Source organism: Oryctolagus cuniculus, chromosome 2, assembly GCF_051225735.1.
Source record: "Oryctolagus cuniculus isolate XC-2025 breed Fujian yellow rabbit chromosome 2, ASM5122573v1, whole genome shotgun sequence".
NCBI lineage: Eukaryota > Metazoa > Chordata > Mammalia > Lagomorpha > Leporidae > Oryctolagus > Oryctolagus cuniculus.
In genome coordinates this window covers 20,485,317-20,509,698 of record NC_142868.1, presented here as the reverse complement: position 1 = coordinate 20,509,698, position 24,382 = coordinate 20,485,317, and the positions used below count along the sequence as shown (strand labels likewise).

Genomic DNA, 24,382 nt, shown 5'->3' with positions numbered 1-24,382 from the left:
GCAGGTGCAGGGGCCCAAGGACTTGGGTCATCTTCTACTGCTTTCCCAGGCCATAGCAGAGAACTGGATTGGAAGAGGAGCAGCCGGGACTAGAACCAGCGCCCACATGGGATGCCGGCACTGCAGGCGGAGGATTAACCTACTGCACCACGGCGCCAGCCCCTGTAAATCTGTTTCTTAGAGCATATTGTTAGATGTAGTCATGTTTAAATGAGATGGGTTTTCCCTTATTTTTCCCCCTGTATTTTTCAAAGATTGCCATGCAGGAGGTGGGGTGGGCCAGGATCCTGGATGTAGAACTCTCCCGTGGTTCTACACGATGTAGATTGCATGCTTTGTGGCTGCCTTCTCTCTAGCACTTCCCCGGTCGTCTCATTTGGTCCCTCCTGTATAGGCTCCGAATCCCCGCTGTGACCCCGAGCCCTTCTCCCGTCGGTGTGCGTCCTACTCCCAGTAGTTTCTCTCAGTGCAGCTCCTGTGTGCTCCGCTGGTGACTTCTGAGACCTGCACACCACGCTGCCCCAGCGCCCTCACGCCTTTTGAGACCCCCTCCGCTGGCTTGCCACCTGAATGCTGAGCCCCCCCCCCCACCCCGCCTCTTTCTGGCTGGGATTGAGATTCCTGCCACTACAGGGGCTCCTCCTCTGGGGGCTGAGTACATGGTGGCAAATTCTGGGTTTCTTGGGTCTTGAGACCACTCCATCTCCCTTACCTTCTCTGCTTGTTCCTCCAAAGCTGATGCCCATCCAAGCTGCTGTCCCAGGTGTTGCAGTTGCTGTTCAGGGTTCTAATCCGAATTACTCATATTCTGAGTAAAGATGGCGTCACTGTATTTTTTGTTATCCTTATTGCTCTGTGAGGACCCAGCAAGATTTTTAAAAACAACTCACATGTTGCTGCCATCTTGCCTCCTGTAACTGGCTTTCGACTTTTTTAAAAAAAGATTTATTTATTTATTTAAAGTCAGAGTTACATAGAGAGAGGAGAGGCAGAGGGAGAGAGAGAAAGGAGAGGTAGAAAGAAAGAGAGAGAGAGAGAGAGAGAGAGAGAGAGGTCTTCCATCCAATGATTCACTCCCCAATTGGCTGCAACGACTGGAGCTGTGCCCATCTGAAGTCAGGAGCCACGAGCTTCCTCCTGGTCTCCCATGTGGGTGCAGGGGCCCAAGGGCTTGGGCCATCTTCTGCTGCTTTCCCAGGCCATAGCACAGAGCTGGATTGGAAGTGGAGCAGCCGGGTCTTGAACTGGCGCCCATATGGGATGTCGGCGCTTCAGGCCAGGGCCTTAACCTGCTGCGCCACAGCGCCAGCCCTTGACTTTTTAATCTTACAGTGATTTATATTTGTCTACTTACCTCATAATGCCCACCAAGGACAAAGCATGCCACAGTAACAATTAAACCCGACATTGCAGTGGCTGGAGGAAGACTTCCGTCTTGCTCACGTCTTAGCCCAGCGTGGCAGGAGGCCCTCCTGACAGCCTTTCCCAGCAGTAACTCCTGAGCCTGGCAGTTTTGTTTGAAGCCAAACAGTAAGTCAAGAGAATGGTCAACTGTGGCAGGGACTTTTAGCATCAGACTTGGAAGGTGCACTTGTCAGTCAGTCACGTCTCACTGGCCAGAGGCACATGGCCCCAAACCAATGGCAAGGGAGGCTTGGAAGCGTAGAATGGCACCAAGAGTCTGCCGCACTCTGTGTGCTTACCCACGCAGCTTGGTGAAGGATGGCAGACTGCAAAACCTAAGATGCTACCTGTCTCTTCAGGTATCTGTAAAAGGATTTAAGATACAATGTGACCCAAGAACATGTCACTATCATTTTGAACAAGGTTTTAATACCAGCATAGTACTCTACATTAAAAATTTTTTCCATAAATCAAATTATTTTCAAGTCTGCAAAAAAAATCTACATTTTTCAATTTTTGACATATTTTGGGGGTGATAAGGCAGTATATAATTAAAATAAAAATGCTTCTATTTACAAAGAAAGGCTCCAGTTTAAATGTTTTTTGTTGGAATTATAACAAATTAAACTATAGCACTATTATATGATTAAGAAAATGATGGTCTGGCATCATTTATAAATGTACATGTGTTCACAAATGTTCTAAATATTCAATATACATACATCTGGGAGAAATCTAGCCTTAAGACAATGATTTTTATTGCCCTTAGTCTACCGTGTTTGTCAATATAAATATACTTATTGAAAAAATACAATATTTAAATAAGAATTATGTTCATGACATCTTACAAAATACAGCTAGTGTATTTTGACTTGTAGGCATATCTTAAATAATCCAACTTTACTGGCATGTCAGACATGTAAAAATATTTTTACACTATTTTAATTTTAGGGTATAAAACAGTAGCTCTCTGTTATAAAAATTAATATAGCAACTCTCAAAATCCTGTAAAAACTATTTGATGAAAGTTACACCCACATCACACTGAATCATTACCTTTCTTTCAGAACACATCTTCAAAAGGCACACTTTGATTACTAGCATTTATCTAAAGGCACATTTTCAATACCAATATTTATTTAAAAATAGTACCCATAGTTTGCATTTTCAGGTTCCAGTTAATTTCCCACTATCTCAAAGTTGAGCTAATGGGAGGATTGGGAGAGGTAGGAGAACACAGACTTCCAATGACCCCCATTAGGGCCGCAGTGCTCTCGTTCATCACCACCATGAAGACCAAGAGAAAGCTGTGATGGAGGAGAGAACTGCAGATCTGTCTTACTTCCCAATTTAACCATCACAAAACACTCTGTACCCAAAAATACTTCATTAAAAAATCAAAATCACAAGATAGTAAGCTTAACATACAAAAGGCCCAAAACCCCAGTCAGCCAGTGTCGTCCGCGTGGTGACGTTCCTGGCTGTGAGCCTGTGAGGACACAGAACCTGCTTCCCTGGAGTGATGTCTTCACGTCGGGCGGAGCTGCATTCAGACCCTTACCGAGCGAGCAGGGTTCGAGTCCCAGTAACGCCAGACATTCTCACACTCAAAGTACACCGTTCAACCTCAAAGTCAAGCATCAGTGATTTCATGGTTATCACTGTCTTGTTCCTCTTTAATCTGGGCTGATAATCTCAAATGGACTATAATTATTTAAAAAGTCTACTAATTTCAAGTACCACTATTTTTTTTTAGAAACTTATAACCCAGGGTCCTGAAATATAATACCATATATATTTTGGGGCATATTTTGTTTTATTAAAGTTCAATACTAACTGAAGTACTAAACTGAACAGAATCAGTATGCTGAAGTACTAATTGATTGACTACTTGATCCCATGCCAGAAACCAGTGAATTTTTAAGAGTATTTAAAATTTCAAAATATTAGGGATCTACTTAATTCCATATTATTCCCCTCAAATCTAAGCTGAGTGTTCCATTCTTTGGAAAAGGGGCAGCATCGACAGATTTTCTTTCCTCAAAAAACCTGTGAAGTTAGAAAAAAAAGTTCACCTGTTGCTTAACCAGGATATAATTTTCTGGTCCCTAATAATGGCCACTTTAGGGGCTCTCTTTCAAGTTGTAAAAATAGCAGCTTTTAAAATTAAGGCAATTCTTACGTTAAGTACTCCACTCTTAGAGCAGCTGCAGACCTGGGCGCCCTCCCAGGCCTTTGTAAGTAAGACGAGTGAGCGTGAGCAGTGCTCAGTGTTTGAAGAGGATATAAAGTTACTCAACTCCAAGTCAGCAAATACCTTGTTCTTCTACTGAGAATTCTATATTCCAGGATGTGTAAACCATGAAATTACCTTAACTAACAACAGAAGATATACAGTTTCTGCAAAAATACAATCTAGGAGATACATCACTTTTTCCCTGAAATAGAAATTTAATATTTGGACAAAAAACTGTAAACTTTGATTACATTCAAAATGCAACCTTTTAAAAAGACTTAAATTATTTGAGGTTTTGGCAACTGGAGATCTTAACATTGGATTTATATTACTGTAACATCTAACGACATAACAGTACCAGTTGGTTTGTCCTACTCTTAAATCTGCTACCAGGAGGAAAAAAACGGCTTCCTGCAGTGGACAGTCTGGGTGAAGGAGCCGCTCAGGTGAACGATCCGACCCTGGCCTCCCCCTCTGCTGCGTTCCACAATCACGCAAGGCATCTGAACCAGCTGCACGGGGCTCTTCCCGTCTTTCAAAGCCTGAGTGAGGTTCAAGATCTGTGGAGAGGAGATTTGCAACAATTCGCATATTAAAAAAAAGTTCACTTCACTGACATTATTTTAACCATGTATTCACTACAGTTTTAACCATCACAACAGAGGTCGTGGTAATGGCTAACCACTAAGAATATGTGTAGGGGTAGGCATCTGGCCTACACACACCACATCAGAGTGCCTGGGTTTGATACCCACCTCCGGCTCCTCACTTCGGCTTCCCACTAATGCAGACCCTGGAAGACAGCACTAAGGGCTCCACTTATTGTGTTCCTGCCTCCTAGATAGAGAGCAGGACTGAGCTCCAGGCTCTCCACCCAGAGCAACTACAGTCATTTGTGAGAGAACTGAGTGGACTGGAGCTCTCTCCTCTGTATCTCTGCCTTTCAAATAAAACAAATTAAAATACATGTTGATACGTGTACACACATATGCACACACAAATATATAATATCAGAATTAAGTAACTTTTGCCAATTGGTAACTTGAAGATATTCTCAAGTGCTTCTATGTCCAGGAGAAATTAAATCAAAGAAAGTGAAGTAGTCTACATAATTCATTTGACATAGAACCTAACAGATTTTGGTCTGAATAGTTCAGTTTTCATTAACACTTGGCTTGTCCATTCATTCAACAAATAAATTTATTGTATTCTTTGTTCAAAGTTCTGGGAATATAAAAATTAAAAAAATTCTTGCCTTCATAGAGCATAATTTTAGGAGGGGGAGAAGTCAATGAACTGAAAATATTTCTCTGTTAGAAAATGAGAATGGGGACCAAGACCCAGCTATCTGCTGCCTGCAAGAAACACACCTCACCAGCAAAGATGCACCCAGACTGAAAGTGAGAGGATGGAACAAGATGTTCTACGCTAATGGAGAGCAAAAAGAAGCAGGAGTAGCCATCATAATGTCAGACAAAATAGACTTTAACACAAAAACTGTTAAAAGAGATAAAGAAGGACATTATGTAATGATTAAGGAATCAATCAACAGGATGATGTGACTAGAGTAAACGTATATGCACCCAATGCCAGGGTGCCTGGCTATTTAAAACCAATGTTAATGGATCTAAAGGGAGACATAGACCCAATACAATAATAATAGGGGGCTTCAACACCCCACTTCCATCAAGGAACAGATCAACTAGACAAAATAGCAACAATAAAACCATAGAGCAGATCTACACTATGGGTCAAATGGACTTAATTGATACCTACAGAACGTTTCACCCCACAGCTGCAGAATACACAGCCTTTCATCATTTCATGGAGCTTCCTCTAGGACAGACCACATGCTAGGTCATAAAACAAGTCTCAACAAATTCAAAAAACTGAAATTGTACCATGTATTTTTCCTGACCACAAGAGAGTGAAGCTAGAAATTAGCAACTTCAGAAACTCTAGAGCATATGCAAACACATGGACTGAACAACATGCTCCTGAAGGAACACTGGGCCATCGAAGAAATCAAAAGGGAAATAAACAAATTCCTAGAAACGGATGAAGATGACAACACAATATCAAAACTTATGGGATGCAGCAATCACTGTTAAGAGGAAAGTTTATGGCCAGCGCTGCAGCTCAATAGGCTAATCCTCTACCTAGTGGCGCCGGCACACCAGGTTCTAGTCCCGGTCAGGGCACCAGATTCTTTCCCGGTTGCCCCTCTTCCAGGCCAGCTCTCTGCTGTGGCCCGGGAAGGCAGTGGAGGATGGCCCAAGTGCTTGGGTCCTGCAGCGCAGCGCGCTGGCCGCGGCGGCCATTGGAGGGTGAACCAATGGCAAAGGAAGACCTTTCTCTCTGTCTCTCTCTCTCACTATCCACTCTGCCTGTCAAAAAAAAAAAAAAAAAAAAGAGGAAAGTTTATAACAATTAGAGCCTACAACAAGAAAGGAAAGGCCACAAATAAATGATTTAACAATGCATCTAGAAAAACAATAAACAAACCCAAAATTACTAGGAGGAGGGAAAAAAAAATCAAAATCAGAGAACAAGGGGCTGGTGTTGTGGCTTAGCGGGTTAAGCTGCTGCTGCTGGTTAGAGCTCTGGCTGTACCACTTCTGATCCAGCTTCCTGCTCCTGGGAAAGTGGAAGATGGCCCAAGTGCTTGGGCCCCTGAACCCACAAGGGAGACCTGGATGAAACTCCTGGCTCTTGGATTTGGCCTGGCCCAGTCCCAGCTGTTGCAGCCATTTGGGGAGTGAACCAGCAATGGAAGGTCTCTATCTCTGCCCCCGTCTCTTTGTAACTCTACTTTTTAAATAAATAAAATAAATCTTTAAAAAATTAAAGAATAAACAAAATTGAAACAAAAAAAGATACAAAAGATCAGTAAAATAAAGAGCTTTTTTTTTTTTTGAAAAAAAAAAAAATTGAGACACCAGTGGCTCAACTAACAACAACAAAAAGACCCAAATTAATAAAATCAGAGATGAAAAAGGAAATGTTACAATAGATATCACAGAAATAAAAAGAATCATTAGGAATTACTACCAAGAGCTTATAGATCAACAGATTGGAAAATCTAGAAGAAATGGATAGATTTCTGAACACTACAATCTACCAAAATTGAATTGTGAAGACACAGAAAACCTAAACAGACCAATAACCAAATATGGAGATTGAATTAGTAATAAGGAAAAGCCCAGGACCAGATGGCTTCACTGCTGAATTCTACCAAACTTTTAAACAAGAACTGACTCCAGTTCTTCTCAAACTATCTAAAACAATTGAAAGGGAAGGAATCTTCCCAAATTCCTTCTATGAGACCAGCATCACCTTAATTCCAAAACAAGGGAAAGATACCACAAAGCAAGAGAACTATAGACCAATATCTCTGATTAATATAGATGTAAAAATCCTCAACAAAATACTAGCCAACTGAATTCAACAATACATCTGAAAGATCATTCACCCAAACCAAGTGGGATTTAGCTCTAGTATGCAGGGATGGTTCAACGTATTCAAATGAATAAATCTGATACATCACATTAACAAATTAAATAATAAAAACCTATATGATTATCTCAATTGATGCTGAGGAAGCATTTGTTAAAATATAACATCCTTTCATGATAAAAATCTTAAGCAAATTGGGTACAAAAGGAATATTCCTCAACACAATTAAGGCAATGCATCACAAACCCACAGCCAGCATCATACTGAATGTGGAAAAGTTGGAACCATTTCCACTAAGATTCGAAACCAGACAAGGATGCCTGTTTTCATCATTGTTATTCATTATAGTTCTGGAAGTTTTAACCAGAGCTACTAGGCAAGAAAAATAAATCAAAGAGATATAAATTGGAAAGTAGGAAGTCAAATTATCCCTGTTTGCAGATGACATGATCCTATATTTAGGGGAACCAAAAGATTCCACTAAGAGACTATTGGAATTCATAGGAGAGTTTGATGAAGTTGCAGGATATAAAATCAGCACATAAAAATCAATAGCCGTAGGCTGGCGCCACAGCTCACTAGGCTAATCCTCCACCTGCGGCACTGGCACCCGGGTTCTAGTCCCGGTTGGGGTACCGGATTTTGTCCCAGTTGCTCCTCTTCCAGTCCAGCTCTCTGCTGTGGCCCGGGAAGGCAGTGGAAGATGGCCCAAGTGCTTGGGCCCTGCACCCGCATGCGAAACCAGGAGGAAGCTCCTGGCTCCTGGCTTCGGATCAGCGCAGGCGCTGGCCGTAGCAGCCATTTGGGGGGTGAACCAACGAAGGAAGACCTTTCTGTCTGTCTCTCTCTCTCACTGTCTAACTCTGCTTGTCAAAAACAAAACAAAACAAAACAAAAACAAAACAAAACAAAAAACCAGCCTTTGTATGCACAAATAATGTCAGGGCTGAGAAAAAACTTCTAAGATCAATACCATTCACAACAGCTACAAAAAAACCTTAAATATCTTGTTATAAATTTAATCAAGAATGTGAAAGATGTCTACAATGAAAATTACAAAACATAAATAGAAAAATACACTAAAAATGGAAAAAAATTTTCATGTTTTAGATTTGAAGAATTAGTATCATCAAAATGTCCATACTACCCAAAGCAATTTACAGATTAAATGTGATCCCAATAAAATATCAAAGACATTATATGCAGATCTAGATAAAATTCATATAAAAACACAAGAGACCCTGAATAGCTAAAGCAATCTCACACAATCAAAACAAAGTTGGAGGCATCACAAGACCAAATTTCAAACATAATACAGGGCAGTTATAATCAAAACAGCCTGGTATTGGCACAAAAATAGACATGTAGACCAAAGGAACAGAACAGAAACCCTAGAAATTAATCCATGCAGGCATAGCCAACTAATTTTTGACAAACTAGCTAAAATCAATCCCTGGAGAAAGAACAGTCTCTTCAACAAATGGTGTTGGGAAAATTGGATCTATGTGTGCAGAAGTTTAAAACAAAACCCCTATCTTATACTTTATACAAAATCAACTGACAGGGGCCAGTGCTGTGGTACAGTGGTTTAAAGCCCCAGCATTCAGCACTGGCAACCCATATGGGCACAGGTTCGAGTCCTAGCTGCTCCACTTCAGATCCAGCTCCCTGCTAATGCTCTTGGAAAAGAAGTAGAGGATGGCCCAATTGCTTATGCCCCTACACTCACATGGGAGATCCAGAAAAAGCTCCTGGATCCTGGCTTCATCCTAGGCCAGCCCAGATCATTGCGGCCATTTGGAGAATCAACCAGTGGATGGATGACCTCTCTCTGTAACTCTGCCTTTCAAATCAATCAATCAATCAATCAACTGACAATGGAGCAAGGCTCTAAATCTACAAGTTGATACCATCAAATTACTAGAGGAAAACATTGGGGAAACTACAAGACATTGGTATAGGCAAAGACTTCTTGGAAAAGAACCCAGAAGCACAGGCAATCAAAGCAAAAATAGATAAATGGGATTACATCAAGCTGATGTAAGAAGAAAGAAGAAACTCTGAGGAAACTGAAGAGGCAACCGACACAATGAGAGAAAATATTTGCAAATGGTGCAACTGATAAAGGATTAATCTCCAGGATTTATAAAGAGGTCAAGAAACTCAACAACAAAACAATCCAGTTAAGAAATGGGCAAAGGACATGAACAGGCATATTTGAAATGATGAAATACAAATGGCCGACACATGAAAAAATGCTCAGGATTACTAGCCATCAGGGAAATGCAAGTAAAAGCTACAATGAGGTTTCACTTCACCCCACTTATGGTTATCATCCAAAATTTGGCTATCATCCAAATCACTAATGGCTATCATCCAAAAATCAAAAAATAATAAATGCTGGTGAGGATGTGGGGAAAGAGATACCCTAACCCACCGCTGGTGAGAATTTGGGAAGGCAGTCATCCTAAATAAGTTTATTCTTAAATAGGAAACAAAACCAAGAAAAGTAATATATGTTGTACCCCATATTCAAGGATACTCTTGGAATTTGTATTTAAGCATAGAAATCAGGTTAGGAAACTCAACACATAGCTTATGGCCTATTCTATTGTCCGTACAGATAAAATAAAATTTTAAAAATTCACTTTACACCTACATATCAGGACAAATTTCCTTTTATTATGTACTTTAGAAATATAGGTTGGCTGGTGGCAGTCCTGTGGTATAGCAGGGAAAGCTGCCTCCTGTGGCACTGGTATCCCATAAGAGTGCTAGTTTGAGTCCTGACTGCTCTACTTCTGATCCAGCTCCCAGTTAATGTGCCTGGGAAAGCATCCGAAGGTGGCCCAAGTCCTTGGGCCCCTGCACCCACATGGGAGAACTGGAAGAAGCTCCTGGCTCCTGACTTCAGATTGGCCCAGCTCTGGCTGTTGCAGACATTTCGGGAATAAACCAGCAGATGAAAGACCTGTCTCTCTCTCTCTGCCTCTGCCTCTCTGTAACACTGCCTTCAAATAAATAAATCTTTAAAAAAATATATAGGTGTATCAGGTATTTGAAAAAATATACATACATGGTAAGTATTTCTAGGATTCTTGTAAAGATCAGTTAATATTAATAAGCATAAAGGTTTCAACATAAAGATATATTAATAAATAAATATAACTGCTTTCCTTTTTTCTGGTGGCATAGGGTGGTAGTGGAGGCTACCATTCACATCTGCAAATGCCTATAATGGCTGTTTTCTTGTCTGCAGGGACCAAAGCTGGGAACACAATCCAGGTCTCCCACATGGGAGGCAGGAGCCCAACCACTTAAGCCAGCACTACTACATCCCTATTCTCCCACCTCACAGTTGCAAAAGGTCTGCACTGATTGACAGGAAGCTGGATTCAGGAGCCAAAGCTGGCAGTTGAACCCGGGCACTTTGAGGTGGGATGTGGGCATCTTTACCTATAGGTCAAATGCCTGCCTTCCCCCTCATACTTTGGGATAAACCAGATGAGTTAGATCCAAGAAGAACTGCACATCAGGGAAATAAGCCTCTAAAGGCAACAGTAGTTACAGATGTGAGGTCACTTTTAAGCTCTTAAAATTTTTTCTATATTGGTTGTATTTGATTAACAAGAAAAAAAGAAGTCAGAATGGGTGTCTGGAGCAGTAGTTAAGATGTAACTTGGGATGTCTGCATCCCAGGTGGGAGTGCTGAGTCTTGGTTCTGTTTCCAATCACAGTTCCTGCTGATATGCACCCTGAGAGGCAGCGGGCAATGGCTCAAGTATTTTGGTCCCTGCCACTCACACGGGAGACCAGAATTGTTTTCCACGCTCCTGGCCTTGGTTTGGCTCAGCCCTGGTTGTTGCAAGCATTTGGTGAGTGAATCAGCAGGTGGAGGATCTTGTTCTCCACCTCTGACTCTTAGTCTGTCTCTGCCTTTAAAATTAACTGAAAATAAATACATTCATAAAATTTTTCAAAAACTTCTGAAAGTTATTTGGTAATTATTATCTTGCCATGAAAATAAAATGTGTGTTCCAGCATGGCTTAGGAATGAATTGTTCTGGTTAGTTCCTCTTTGGATTTTGAAAATTCTATCCTAAAAATGTTAGTTTAAATATATCAATTTCAGTAACATTTAATGTTTTCCTGACTCAGAAGCAATACATGATTGTTGAAGAGAATTTGGAAAACAGGTACAAAAAAATTAACGTCACTCTGTAAGATCAGCAATTGTCAAACAGTCATATAAAAGCAAAAATTATTCAATCCTAAAACTATCTTGACACTAGTATTTCTCTGGGGGTTCAGGAGATGCTCGGCAGGTCTGCATGTTAACTACAGAAACACTCACTGAGTACTCATTGTGTTGGGAGGAGAGGCTATTGAACAAAAAGGCAAAGCCTCGTGAGCCCCTAAAGAACTCACATTCTATAAACAAAGCGCCACATGAGCAGACACCATAATACAGTATGCTAAATGCTTCAGCTACAAGGGAACCTCTACCCTTTAAAATATGATCCTATCCCCTACCTACTGCTCACTTTTCACTTCTCAAAGAGAAAACATCTACTACTCTAAGTTTAAGTCAGCGATGGGGCCTGCGTTATTGGACAGCAGATTAAGCCGCCGCCTGGAATTCTGGCATCCCATTTGAGTACTGGCTACTCCAGTTCCCATACAGCTCCCTGCTAATGGAGTTGGGAAGGCAGAGGAGGATGGCTCAAGTACTCAGGTCCCTACCACCCACATGGGAGACCCCGGAAGGAGTTCTAGGATCCTGGCTTTAGCCTGGCCCAACTCTGACTGTTGCAGCTATTTGAGGAGTGAATTAGTGGATGGAAGATCTCTTTCTCTCTGTCTCTCCCTCTTTCTCTGTATCTCTGCCTTTCAAATAAATACATTTTCAAAACTAAATAAATAAATCACAGAGAATTATTAAAAAAAAAACAAAAACCTAGAACAGAGAAAAGACTGCAGGCAAGAGAAAACACTAGAATCCTCCACCGATGCCACATGTGATAGCTGGAGAGAGAAGTCACAGTTATGGCAAAGGCAGATGGCATAAACCTGAGGACTTCCGCAGGTAGACTTGGCTTTTCTTTAGGTTAGTCCACTGGTTGTCAAATTTCAGTGGGCGTAAGACTTGCTGTATACATAAAACCACATATATTTTACCTTATGGCTGATTTTAAGCTAGTTTTCAGTAGTCATGTACCTAGATATGCTGATTTAAAAGCCAAACTTCTGAGCAAAATGAAACACCAGCACATTCCCAAGGAGTGCTGCAGCACCCTGGGAGGCAGGAGGCGCCTGGGAACATGGAGCTGGAGCTTGAAGGGAAAGCTGTTCTCTAGATAAAAAGGGGAAAGCTATCCAAGGAGAGAGGACAGCACGCACAGGGCACTGCTGGGCAATGGGAAGGGAGAGTGGTTCAGGCTTCCAAAGGGTAGGGTAGGGGGCAAAATGGCAAGAGACAAAGGCAGGTGTGTCGGTGGGAGATACGCTATGCAGGCCTTGCGGCCTGTGCGAGAAGCCTGGGTTCAGCCAGGACACATGCACAAGTCATGGAAGTTTTAAATCACTTGTTTAGGATGATCTCACTTGTTTTAAGAGATTAATCTCATCTTAATGTGGAAGAGGGGTGGGAGAAGAGATAAGGATGCCACTTAGCATGCTAATAAATCCAGAGGAGAGATAAGGGCTCCAGCAAGGGCAATTGTCTACATCTTGAAGCTCTGCAGGCTTAGATAGATTCTCCCACCTCACAGATGCAACACGTTAACCCTTTGAGCCAAGTTTATTTTTCTTTTCTAAACATGTATTTACTTAGTTTATTTGGAAAGGTGTGGGGGAAGGTAACAGGGGCTGGAGAGCACGTGAGCACTCTGATCTGCTGGTTCACTCTCTAAACCGCTCAAAATGGCCCTGGGCTGGCGGTGGGGGAACAAAGAGGGAACCAAGAATTCAATTCAGGTCTCCCATGAGGGTAGCAGGGACCCAAGTACCGTGGCCTCCCAGGCTGGGTATCAGCAGAAAGCTGGAATCAAGAGCAGAGTCAGGACTTGAACCCAGGCAGTCCAACAGGGGGCATGGGTATCCTACACACCATCTTCACTACGAGCTGAACACCTGCCCCTGGGCGTTTCATCTATGTGCCATGCAGACTGCTATGCGGAGTTGTGGTGAGGATGAAGAATAGCAAACATTAAAATATCCTGTACGGGGTCACATACTCAGGAGGTGCTAAAGTGCGAGCTTCATTTTCTTTAACGTCAATTATTATTGAATCTGCAAATGACCTTCTGGTTTATAAATTTGCTTCATAAAATAGTTTATTATTTCTGCTATTTTAAAAAGCATGTAGTAAATACAATTCATGTTTTCTGTAAGTTAAATGTATTCTAAGGTCCAATGTTCCAAACAGAATATGAGATGAATTTTATTGAACCTGATTATGACTTTCTGCTATTTAGTATAAAATTCAAAATATGGTTTATCTTTAACTTTCGGGAAGTTAAAACCACTTCTGAATTTGAAAAGAAATAGCTTCAAAATAGTTCGAGTCTATATCTGTGTGGGAAGAATGAGAGCATGTCATTGATTATGTGTATAAAACTGAAGACTTACTACAAACTAGGGCAAACGGCTTGATTGTATAAAGCATAAATCATTACATTAAAAAGCAAAACAGGAGAGGAGAGACATTTAAGGAATATTTATAAAGGACAAATAACTAAGTATTCTGACTCAAAGCACCAGTTGAGATCATTCTGTTGCTTGGAATATAGGATACTATTATTTTTATTTATTTTTTCTCACAAATACTGATTTACTTTGCAATATAGAACATTACCCTGAATATAAGAGTGGGAATAAGAGAGGGAGGAGATGTACAAGTTGGGACATGTTCAATTGGACTTGCCCCAAATGGTAGAGTTAGCAACGTGCCAAGGGATTCCAATTCAATCCCATCAAGGTGGCATGTACCAATGCCATCTCACTAGTCCAAGCGATCAATTTCTGTTCACAATTGATCATAATGATAGGACTAAGAGTCAAAGGGATCACATAAACAAGACTAGTGTCTGCTAATACTAACTGATAGAATCAAAAAGGGAGAGAACGATCCAACATGGGAAGCGGGATACACAGCAGACTCATAGAATGGCAGATGTCCTAAACAGCATTCTGGCCTCAGAATCAGTCCTTAAGGCATTCAGATCTGGCTGAAGAGCCCATGAGAGTATTTTAGGCATGGAAAGCCAAGACACTCTGGCAAAAACAAAAACAAAAACAAAACCCACAAAACCCTATACGAAAGATCTCTGCGAGTGAGATCCCAGTGGAAAGAACAGGTCATCAAAGAAGGAGGCACCTTTCTCTGAAGGGAGGAGAGAACTTCCACTTTGATTATGACCTTGTCTAAATAAGATCAAAGTCGGCGAACTCAAAAGGCCTCCATAACCTTGGCAACTCATGACAAAAGCCTAGGGTGATTACTGACACCATAAACAAGAGTATCAATTTGTTAAGTCAACAACAGAAGTCACTGTGTACTTACTCCTCATGTAGGATCTCTGCCTAAATGTGCTATACATTGTGATTTAATGCTATAACTAGTACTCAAACAGTATTTTACACTTTGTGTTTCTGTGTGGGTGCAAACTGTTGAAAACTACTTAATATATGCTAAATTGATCTTCTGTATATAAAGATAATTGAAAATGAATCCTGATGTGAATGGAAGGGGAGAGGGAGTGGGAGAGGGGAGGGTTGCGGGTGGGAGGGAACTTATGGCTGGGGAAAGCCATTGTAATCCATAAGCTGTACTTTCGAAATTTATATTCATTAAATAAAAGTTAAAAAAAGGGCCGGCGCCGCGGCTCACTAGGCTAATCCTCCGCCTAGCGGCGCCGGCACACCGGGTTCTAGTCCCGGTTGGGGCGCCGGATTCTGTCCCGGTTGCCCCTCTTCCAGGCCAGCCCTCTGCTGTGGCCAGGGAGTGCAGTGGAGGATGGCCCAGGTGCTTGGGCCCTGCACCCCATGGGAGACCAGGAAAAGCACCTGGCTCCTGGCTCCTGCCATCGGATCAGCGCGGTGCGCCGGCCGCAGCGCGCCGGCCGCGGCGGCCATTGGAGGGTGAACCAACGGCAAAGGAAGACCTTTCTCTCTGTCTCTCTCTCTCACTGTCCACTCTGCCTGTCAAAAAAAAAAAAAAATAAAAAATAAAAAATAAAAAAAAAAAAAAATAAAAGTTAAAAAAAATTACAAATTGGTCACCTTACTAGTGGAATTTGAAGTTGGACTAAATCAAACTTCACATGTTTATTGCTGTACTAGAGAAGCTATATATTAACAGAATTCATAAAGCACATTAAGCTGCCCTGGGTAGCGAATATCTGGGAGAGTGGAGTGCATATGCTACCTATTTGGAGTTGCCTTGAATGGAAAACTCCAAGTTATTTTCCATGAATCTGTTAAGATTATTTTGATGTCATATCTAGAAGGAAAATAATTTCAAACTATGCACTAATAATTTCAAACTATGACTACTGAAACTAAAATAAAGGTACTGTTTAAAAATATTGTGTAAAAACAAACAAAAAAAACCAATACAGAGCATTACATGATTTTCAAAGATAAGCTTAAAAAAACAGCTAAAACCAGAGTTACACAATCATCAGGATATGTTATCCTTTTTTAGCTATTACAAATTAAAAATCAAATCAAACTTTGAAAGTAAAACAAAATCAAATTAAAAGATATAACCAAGATACCAGGATTTTATTTTTTCTCTCCCCAGATCTTGATCCTGTCATTTTTTGTATTTTATTATACGGCTTTTTATAGCACCTTAGCTGTTTTGTGAATGAGACAGGACAGGAATAAGCTTATCTAAGAGACCATAAAGCCATGGCTACATCTCTGTAACAGACTAACAGACCTCAGAACTGGAACCTCCTCCTACTTTCTCAGACGGGCTTTGTGCTCACTCTAATCCACAGTTAATGCTTACTAAATTATTTGCAACATTTGTTTATTTATTTGAAAGGCAGAGTAAGAGAAAGATAGAGAAAGAGAGACCAAAATCTTCCATCGGTTGGTTTACTACCCAAATGGCCTCAACAGCCAAGACTGGGCAAGGTGCAAGGCCGGAGCCAGGAAGTTCATCCAGGTTTCCCACATCAGTGTCAGCCTAAATCATTAGCAGGGAGCTGGCTTGGAAGTGGAGCAGCCAGGATTTGAACTGGCGCAGCCAGGATTTGAACTGGCACTCATATGGGATGTCAGCGGTTTAATTTGCTGCACCACATGCTGGCATCTCAGTTTTTATTATTTATTAATTTTAAATCATATTCCTAAGACAAAGATATCTCTGCAGGAATTAGAAAATTACAGAAGATGAAGCACATTGCTATGTCAAGCAGACTTGTTTCAGGAAAAAAGGTCAACGTGGGGGTAATTATCTATGCCAGAAAATGCAGCTCGAATACATTCTTGGAGCGGTAATGCCTACACAGCAATCACACTGCCCATCTAATCCCTTCCTTCACACCTGAACTACCAAAACTCCACCTGGTTGGACTCCAGGCTCCCCTCTCATCAGCTCTATGCACGTCCACACCCCACTGTCCAGCCTGCTCCTCACTTTTATTGGGTTATTGGGTTAGGTACTCCTTTTGCCAAGATATAAATTCTATCTCCCAGGAGCCTGCACTACGGCGTATCAGGTAAAGTCACAAGCTGCAGTGCCAGCATTCCACATGGTCGCCAGTTCAAGTCCCAGTTGTTCCACTTGTGATCTAGCTCTCTGCTACAGCCTGGGAAAGCAGTACAAGAAGGCCCAAGTCTTTGGGCCCCTGCACCCACATGGGAGACCTGGAAGAAGCTCCTGGCTCCTGGCTTTGGATCCATGCGGCTTTGGCCATTGAGGCCATCCGGGGAGTGAACTAGATAGATCTCTTTCTCTCTGTCTGCCCCTGCCTCTCCGTAACTCTGCCTTTCAAATAAATAAATAAATCTTTAAAAAAAAGAATCATCATCTGCCTTAATTATAAATTATTTGCTAATGTTATATAATACAATAATCAGTGCAAAAACTTGACTCATTCTCTTTACCAGAAGTATTGTAGCAAACAGCTACCTATTCAGTGTATATTTTAGAAACAGAATGCTAACATATAAGTCATTCAAAGATGGTTTACTGGGGCCGGCACTGTGGAGTAGCGGGTAGGGCCACAGCCTGCAGTGCCAACATCCCATATGGGCACTGGTTTGAGACTCGGCTGCTCCACTTCTGATCCAGCTCTCTGCTATGGCCTGGGAAAACATTAAAAGATGGCCCAAATCCTTGGGCCCCTGCACCCATGTGGGAGACCCGGAAGAAGTGCCTGGTCCTGGCTTCCAATCAGCATAGTTCTGGCCATTGTGGCCAACTGAGGAGTGAACCAGTGGATGGAAGACCCCCACCCCCGCCTCTAATTCTCTCTCTGTGTAACATTGACTTTAAAATAAATAAATTAAAAATGAAAGATAGTTTACAGTTTAATTTGTTTTTATTTCAAGTCTTCCCTTCGTAATCTAGATACTACTGATAGAGCTGAGGAAGCACGCGTCATCCCTGAGTCACCCAGGTCCACGCCAACACACCTCAGCTAACACCTGGCAGCTCTCATCACAGCAGGCAAGGAGGAGAGGGGTAAGACAGCCGAGTGGAAGCCAAGCAGCTCCTTCACGGCCCAGTCAGTGCCCAGTGTTGCTGACATGGTTATCTGCTGACTGGTTTCACAAAGTCCAAACACGCTCTCCAGGGAGAACACCTGGCGACAGAGCTTGGTATTGAAATGTCCAGGGGAATGGATCTGAAGAAGAAAAAGTAGAAAAGAAGAAAAGGTCCCCTTCAGGAATGGGGACAAAAACTCATAGCAGGGGGAACCAATTGGTTAAATAAGCAACAGACAGCAATGTCAAAAATACCCAAATTAAAAGGCAAAAGAGGAAAGCTACTAGTGATGTCAACTGTACTTCTAATCATCTGGGCTGTACCGGCTAAGCAGAGCAGGCAGTACTGAGAGTTCATCTCTGGGTCACAGAAAAAAAGTTGATTGCTTCAAAGAGATTCTTTCTTAATGAACAAGATCAACAGGCAACTTACCTGACCCCTCATCACAGACATCTGACTTTCAAAAGTGGCTTTGTCAAATCCTTTGTCAGTCTATCACAGGACAGAGAAAAATTATTATAATTCCAAAAATCAAGATCTTTGAAACAAATATTTGAAAACAATGGAATTTCTTCAATTCAGCAGGTAAAGCCATTAGCAAGTGTTCCTAATGGGTAATACAATATGAAGAGGGTATTTCTACCTGATGCATTTTGTGTACCCCGAGAATGGTAAGAACACTTTTATTTATTTATACGTCAACTTGTCCAGAAAGGAACAAGCCAATGGGTTTAAGGGAATTAATTCACAGCAGGTCATCAACATGTCACTTCATTTATAGAGTTTGTAAAAATGCAGACAATTCATGAAATGTTAATGTAAGCTCCCTTCAAGGAATACTCATAGGAAGTGTAGTTTTAAAATTTATGCTCTTGTAAAGTAAAGCTGCTAATTCCTCTGTTATGTCAGGTTCTACTGCACGCAGCAATATAAGAAGTAGTAAATTACACGTTAGCTCTATGAAGAAAAATCTGCTAAGACTTCATTTTCTGCAATAAGCAAAGTGTTAAATATTTACCTTAAAAAGTTCATAAAGATCTTCACACAAATCTTGCACAAAGTTCATGTCAGAAATATACGGGAGAATCAAGTTTCTTATTTCTTCAGAAAAAGGAACTTTTGCTTGAGGAAGCCACGCCCAGTGAAATGGATCTAAGAGAAAAAAGTATTCTAATCAGGGACAGGAAATGGTTCGGTGAGACACACACTTATCCTACCTCTTTCTCACAACTCCTAGGTGATCCCAAGAAAGACGGCAGGAAAGAAACTCTCAGTACACAACTCCCTTTGCTGGCTGTCTTATTCAGAGTTCAGGTTTTGATCGGCAACTCACACGGTAAAGCACAGTGTGGTCTTACTGGAACTAGCTATATTTCAGAGTTTTAGTCAAGAGTCAAAATTGGATAAATCTATCTCAAACTGCCCTATCTCAAAATAAATCATTTTAGAGTGTATTTTGTTCCTGAGTTGAGAAATACCTACGCTTTGCTCACAGTCCCAGGCTGAACAGCATGGCTGAGGGCTTCACGCCCTCCATAGCTGCTAATCAGGAAGTGAGCCACTTGATACACAGATGCTCTAAAAAGTTAAACCAGGAGGTAAATAGGTAAGTGGGTTTAAAGGACAACAGATCCATGTCTGGGTTAACTCTAGGTCTTACCATAAGAACATCATCAGTGCCAGGACTAGAAAAACCTGTATGACAGTGGAATCTTCTAAATTCAGATTCCTGCAAGAAAGTTTAAGGTGGGGCCAGCACTGTGGCACAGTAGGCTAAGCCTCTGCCTGCAGTGCCAGCATCCCACAGGGGTGCCAGTTTGAGTTCTGGCTGCCCCACTTCCCATCCAGCTCTCTGCTATGGCCTGGGAAAGCAGTAGAAGATGGCCTAAGTGCTTGGGCCCCTGCCCTCGCATGGAAGACCAGGAAAAAGGGGCTGGCTCCTGGCTTGGGATTGGCCCAGTTACTGCTGTTGCGGCCATCTGGGGAGTGAATCAGTGGATGGAAGACCTCTCTTTCTCTCTCTCTCTACCTCTGCCTCTCTGTAACTCTGCCTTTCAAGTAAATAAATAAATCTTAAAAAAAAAAAAGCCACCAGGGAGATAAAACACCTGATCTTTATGCTATAAAATGCAAAGCAAATAATGCATAGAACAAGAAGAAACTGACAAAATCACAATCACAGTGATCCTTAATTACCTCTCAAAATCACCATCTGAAAGCCAGATCAAGTGGTCAGAAATCAGTCAACAATATAATACGACCAACAGCTATGAAGCATTCAAGTTTTCATTGATAATTCTGTGTCAAACACATTGTTTTCAAATATGACCCTTGAACAATGAGGCCTCAGAAGTACCAACCCCTTGTGCAGCCAAAAATCCACGTATGACATTCAATAAGAGGTGGCTATGAAATTATTATAGTAATAGTAGGGTTATGTACCTAGAGTTCACTTTATGCAGTTATGATTTAACACGGCATCTCAATTGTGAATGGTACTATGTATGATGTGCTTGTGTGCCTAAGTTTTCACAACTTTTAACTTGTTTAAGATACATTTATTTATTTGAAAGGTGGAGCAATAGAGACAGAGGAGAGATGTCTTCTACCCACTGGTTTACTCCCCAAATGGCTGCAACGATTAGGTCTGGGCCAGGCTGAAATCAGGAACAGGAACTCCATCCTGGTCTCCCACATGGGTAGCAGGGCTCAAGTATTATCCACTGCCTTCCCAGGTGCATCAGCAGGGAGCTGGATCAGAGGCAGAGCCACCAGTACTCAAGCCAGCACTCCAGTATGGAATGATGGTGTCCCGAGTGGCGGCAGCTTAACCCACTGCACCACAACGTCCGTCCCAAATTTAACTTTTTTATAATGGATTTCTGAATGCTTTATGGTAGTGACAGACTACTACCTACATATATTTTATGCATTCATGACATACCTTTTTCTTAAATTCTATAATATTTCTAGGGTTAGTCTATGACTTTTTTCTAATTGTTACAAGTCTCAAAAAAGAAATCCCCATACAAAGGGACCTGCAGTTCAAACCTGTGTTACTCAAAGGCCAACTGCACAACTCTCCATATTGATTGTATATAAGATCATACAGAAATGTCTAACAAATTGCAAAAAACACCAACATCCACACAAGCCATATTCACAAATCACAATACAGGAAACGACAATGGATAGTTAGGAAAAAATAGCAAGAATGGACACTAAAGAAAAAAACCTAGAAATTTTACAATCAAACAAAATACTTCTAAATTATTTCTGTCAAAAAGAAAATTATGGCCGGCGCCGCGGCTCACTAGGCTAATTCTCCGCCTGCGGCGCCAGTACTCTGGGTTCTAGCCCCGGTTGGGGTGCCGGTTCTGTCCCAGTTGCCCCTCTTCCAGTCCAGCTCTCTGCTGTGGACCGGGAGGGCAGTGGAGGATGGCCCAAGTGCTTGGGTCCTGCACCTGGCTCCTGGCTTCGGATCGGCGCAGCGCGCCAGCCGTAGCAACCATTTGGGGGGTGAACCAACAGAAGGAAGACCTTTCTCTCTGTCTCTCTCTCTCACTGTCTAACTCTGCCTGTCAAAAAAAATTATAAAAAAAGATCAGAAGGTATGAATATGTAAAGCAGCACCTATCTAATCTGTGGATTGGCCAAAATGATACCCAGAGGAAAATACTGGCCTAACACGCATTTACAGAAAGCAATTCAAGATGAACACAATGGAAAAATAACAGAAAACAAATCAATGAAAAAGAAAAAGTAAGCTGAAATTCTAATAATAAAATAAAGCCAATCTGAAAAAGCAAAATAAGTAAGGTTAATATACACTGACAGACAAAACTTTGGCAATACTAACAATGAAAAATATTCCATTAACAGAATAAGAATTTCAAAAAGGAATTTAAAAACCTTTTTAAAGATACAGATTATTTTTAGCATTTATTATATTTTAAAACATGCATAAAAATTTAAAAAATGAGCTCCCATATTCCCAATAACGAAATTTAATTGCTACCAAATTTTCACAAAATTTGCTTCATCTATTCCCCTCTGTCCCACTTCCACAAGTATTTTAAGGTGAATTTCAGATATCATTCCATCATATCCCCTGAATTCTTAACATGCACAGAGAAGAGATTTTTGTTTTAACTATAAGAAATTTCTATATGCCACAAATCTAAAACTCAAAATTTCATGGACAATTTTAAGGGAAAAAAATGTCTAAAAGTGGCTCAAGAAGAAATGGAAAACCCAACCTCTAATCATAGCAGAGACTTGGGAAGGCAATTATAGCATTACTCACTGTAAGGGGTGAGGGAGCCAGAGGGTGGAAGACATGTTGAATTTGTTTTATAAGTGAATACAATACTGTTCCACCAAAATATTGAAATAACTCCCATGCTATAAATATTTTTTAAATTGCAAAGCTACCGAACATTTTCCAAGGCTAACATATATTTACAAATCTAAACATCAAAACCAAACAAGTATCCAGAAATAAGGAAACATATAGCATGACCCACGTTGTGTGTATCTTTGCATCCCCAGTGCCTAACCTGAGCCCTAGTGATTATATCTCACTGAGTTTTTCCTGCTATTTTGATATCCACAATTTTGTTTGCTTCTCACTCTAGAAAAGCGTGGTATTATAGAATCTATAGCAGGTTCTAAATACTCACATGCTCTCCATTCATCAGGATGTTTAAAAGGAAATGCTAGACCATTATCAATTGCAGCTATTTTAATAAGTGATTCTTTATCATTGATCCAGTTTGACTCCTAAGAGGAAAAAAATGATAAAACAATTTACATAAATATTTCCAAAGGATAAATTATTTAAAATAATTATTGAGGCTTCAGGACATTCTTTTTGAAGAGCACATAAAAATTAAAAAATAAGTAGCCAGGCAGAATATAAATTCATCCAGAAAGGGAAGAGACTGTTTAAAAGCCAGTGGGGGCAGGCAGGGTGTGGTGTTGTGGCACAGCACGTTAAGCAGCTTCTTGGGATGCCCACATCCCATACTGGGGAGCCACTTCCTCTACTTCCTATCGAGTTCCCTGTTAATACAATTGAGAGGCAGCAAAGGATGGCTCAAGCACTTGGGGGATGTGCATGAGGCTGCAGGCTCCTGGCTTTGACCTGGTGCATTCCCTGGCTGTTGTGGGCATTTGGGGAGTGAGTCAGTAGATGGATGGAAGTCTCTCTCTCTTGCTCTCTCTGTTGTGCTGCCTTTCAAGAGGATAAAAATAAATAAATGTTGTTATCTTTAAAAAGGGGAATTTTATAACCGTGATTTGGTATTATATGTTTACTCAGTAATGGTTTCCACCTTTGGAGAAGAGAACTTGAAAATATCAGAATTTTAAAAACTGATGCCCTGATAATTAACTGCTAGATATACTGCTTTAATGTTTGACATCTGCAAAATGCAACTATTATTTTAAAGATAACAACAGAAAATTACCTTGTTGGGAGTTAACCTTGCTTAAGGTCCAATAGAAATAATTAGGTCAAATATAAAATGTTTCTAAATCAAACTCCCCCAAAGACCATAACTAAATATAACCAAGTCCTGGCGAGGGAAGCTTAAGGTATTCGGGATCACAGAATGTAGGTCATTACTAACGCCTAGATTCTTCTGCAGCAGAGATGAAGAGCTCTGGAGCAAATAGTCCCTAGTATTTAAAGACAGATGATTGCTATTACTAAGATAAAATAAGAGAGAGTGCAAAAGGCAAATTTTTTTGAAGATTTGTTTATTTATTTATTTGAAGGCAGAGTGACAGAGAGAGGGGGAAGGACAGGGAGATCTTCCATCTGCTGGTTCACTTCCCCATACGCCCAGAACTGTTGGGGTTAGATCAGGCTGAATCCAGGAGCCAAGGTACCTGAGCCATCCTCTGTTGCCTCCCAGGCACACTAGTAGGAAGCTGGATTGGAAGTGGAATAGCAGAGACTCAAACCAGGTACTTGTTATGAATTGCAGGCATCCCAAGTAGTAGCTTAATCTGCTGTGTCATAACACCTGCTCTGCAAAGGGTAGTTTTTCAAATTTAAAGGTACTATAGTGAACACTCACGTGATTGATACATGTCAGGTTTCTCTAAGCTTACATCAAATGTGTTCACTTCAATGAAAATGTACTAAGTGTAAAAGAATAAAGTTTTTGGCAAAAATTAATTGCTTAAGATATATCAATGAAATAAATTCAGGAGCTATGATAAATATTTATGTTTACATGTGCTTTTTATACTCACTTCTGCTTTAACTGCCATTTATTTTTATGTCTATCATTCTTTTCTATTTATAACTTAATTTGGATATAATATATACATAATAAACCTCACATATTAAAGTGTAGAACTGGGTAAGCCTTCATCCAGTGGTTTCCCTGGATCCCTTGCCCGTCTACCCCTCCTTCCCCCAACCCTATCCCTTCACTTATCTGCTTTTATCACTAGGGACTAGTTGGCATTTTCTAGCTTTTTACATAAATGGAATCATGACGTATGTTTCCTCTATGTTTAGCTTATTTCTGACTTTAAGATTCATT

At 40.9% G+C, this 24,382-nt stretch overlaps 1 protein-coding gene across 2 annotated transcripts in view; it reads right to left on the bottom strand.

The window, feature by feature from the left end:
• Positions 1-1,813: 1,813 nt before the first annotated feature.
• The window catches only part of PI4K2B (phosphatidylinositol 4-kinase type 2 beta), a 42,126-nt gene continuing 19,557 nt past the window's right edge, over positions 1,814-24,382 (bottom strand). The window contains exons 7-11 of one of the 2 annotated variants that reach the window (XM_051842315.3): positions 22,505-22,604; positions 18,841-18,974; positions 18,255-18,314; positions 17,750-17,961; positions 1,814-4,200 (exon numbers count right to left, since the gene is read on the bottom strand). In XM_051842315.3, the coding sequence (XP_051698275.3) occupies positions 17,755-17,961; positions 18,255-18,314; positions 18,841-18,974; positions 22,505-22,604 (501 nt within the window). In that variant the 3' untranslated portion in view covers positions 1,814-4,200; positions 17,750-17,754. The remainder of the gene's footprint in view (positions 4,201-17,749; positions 17,962-18,254; positions 18,315-18,840; positions 18,975-22,504; positions 22,605-24,382) is intronic. The other variant, XM_051842324.3, reaches the window with a different exon arrangement.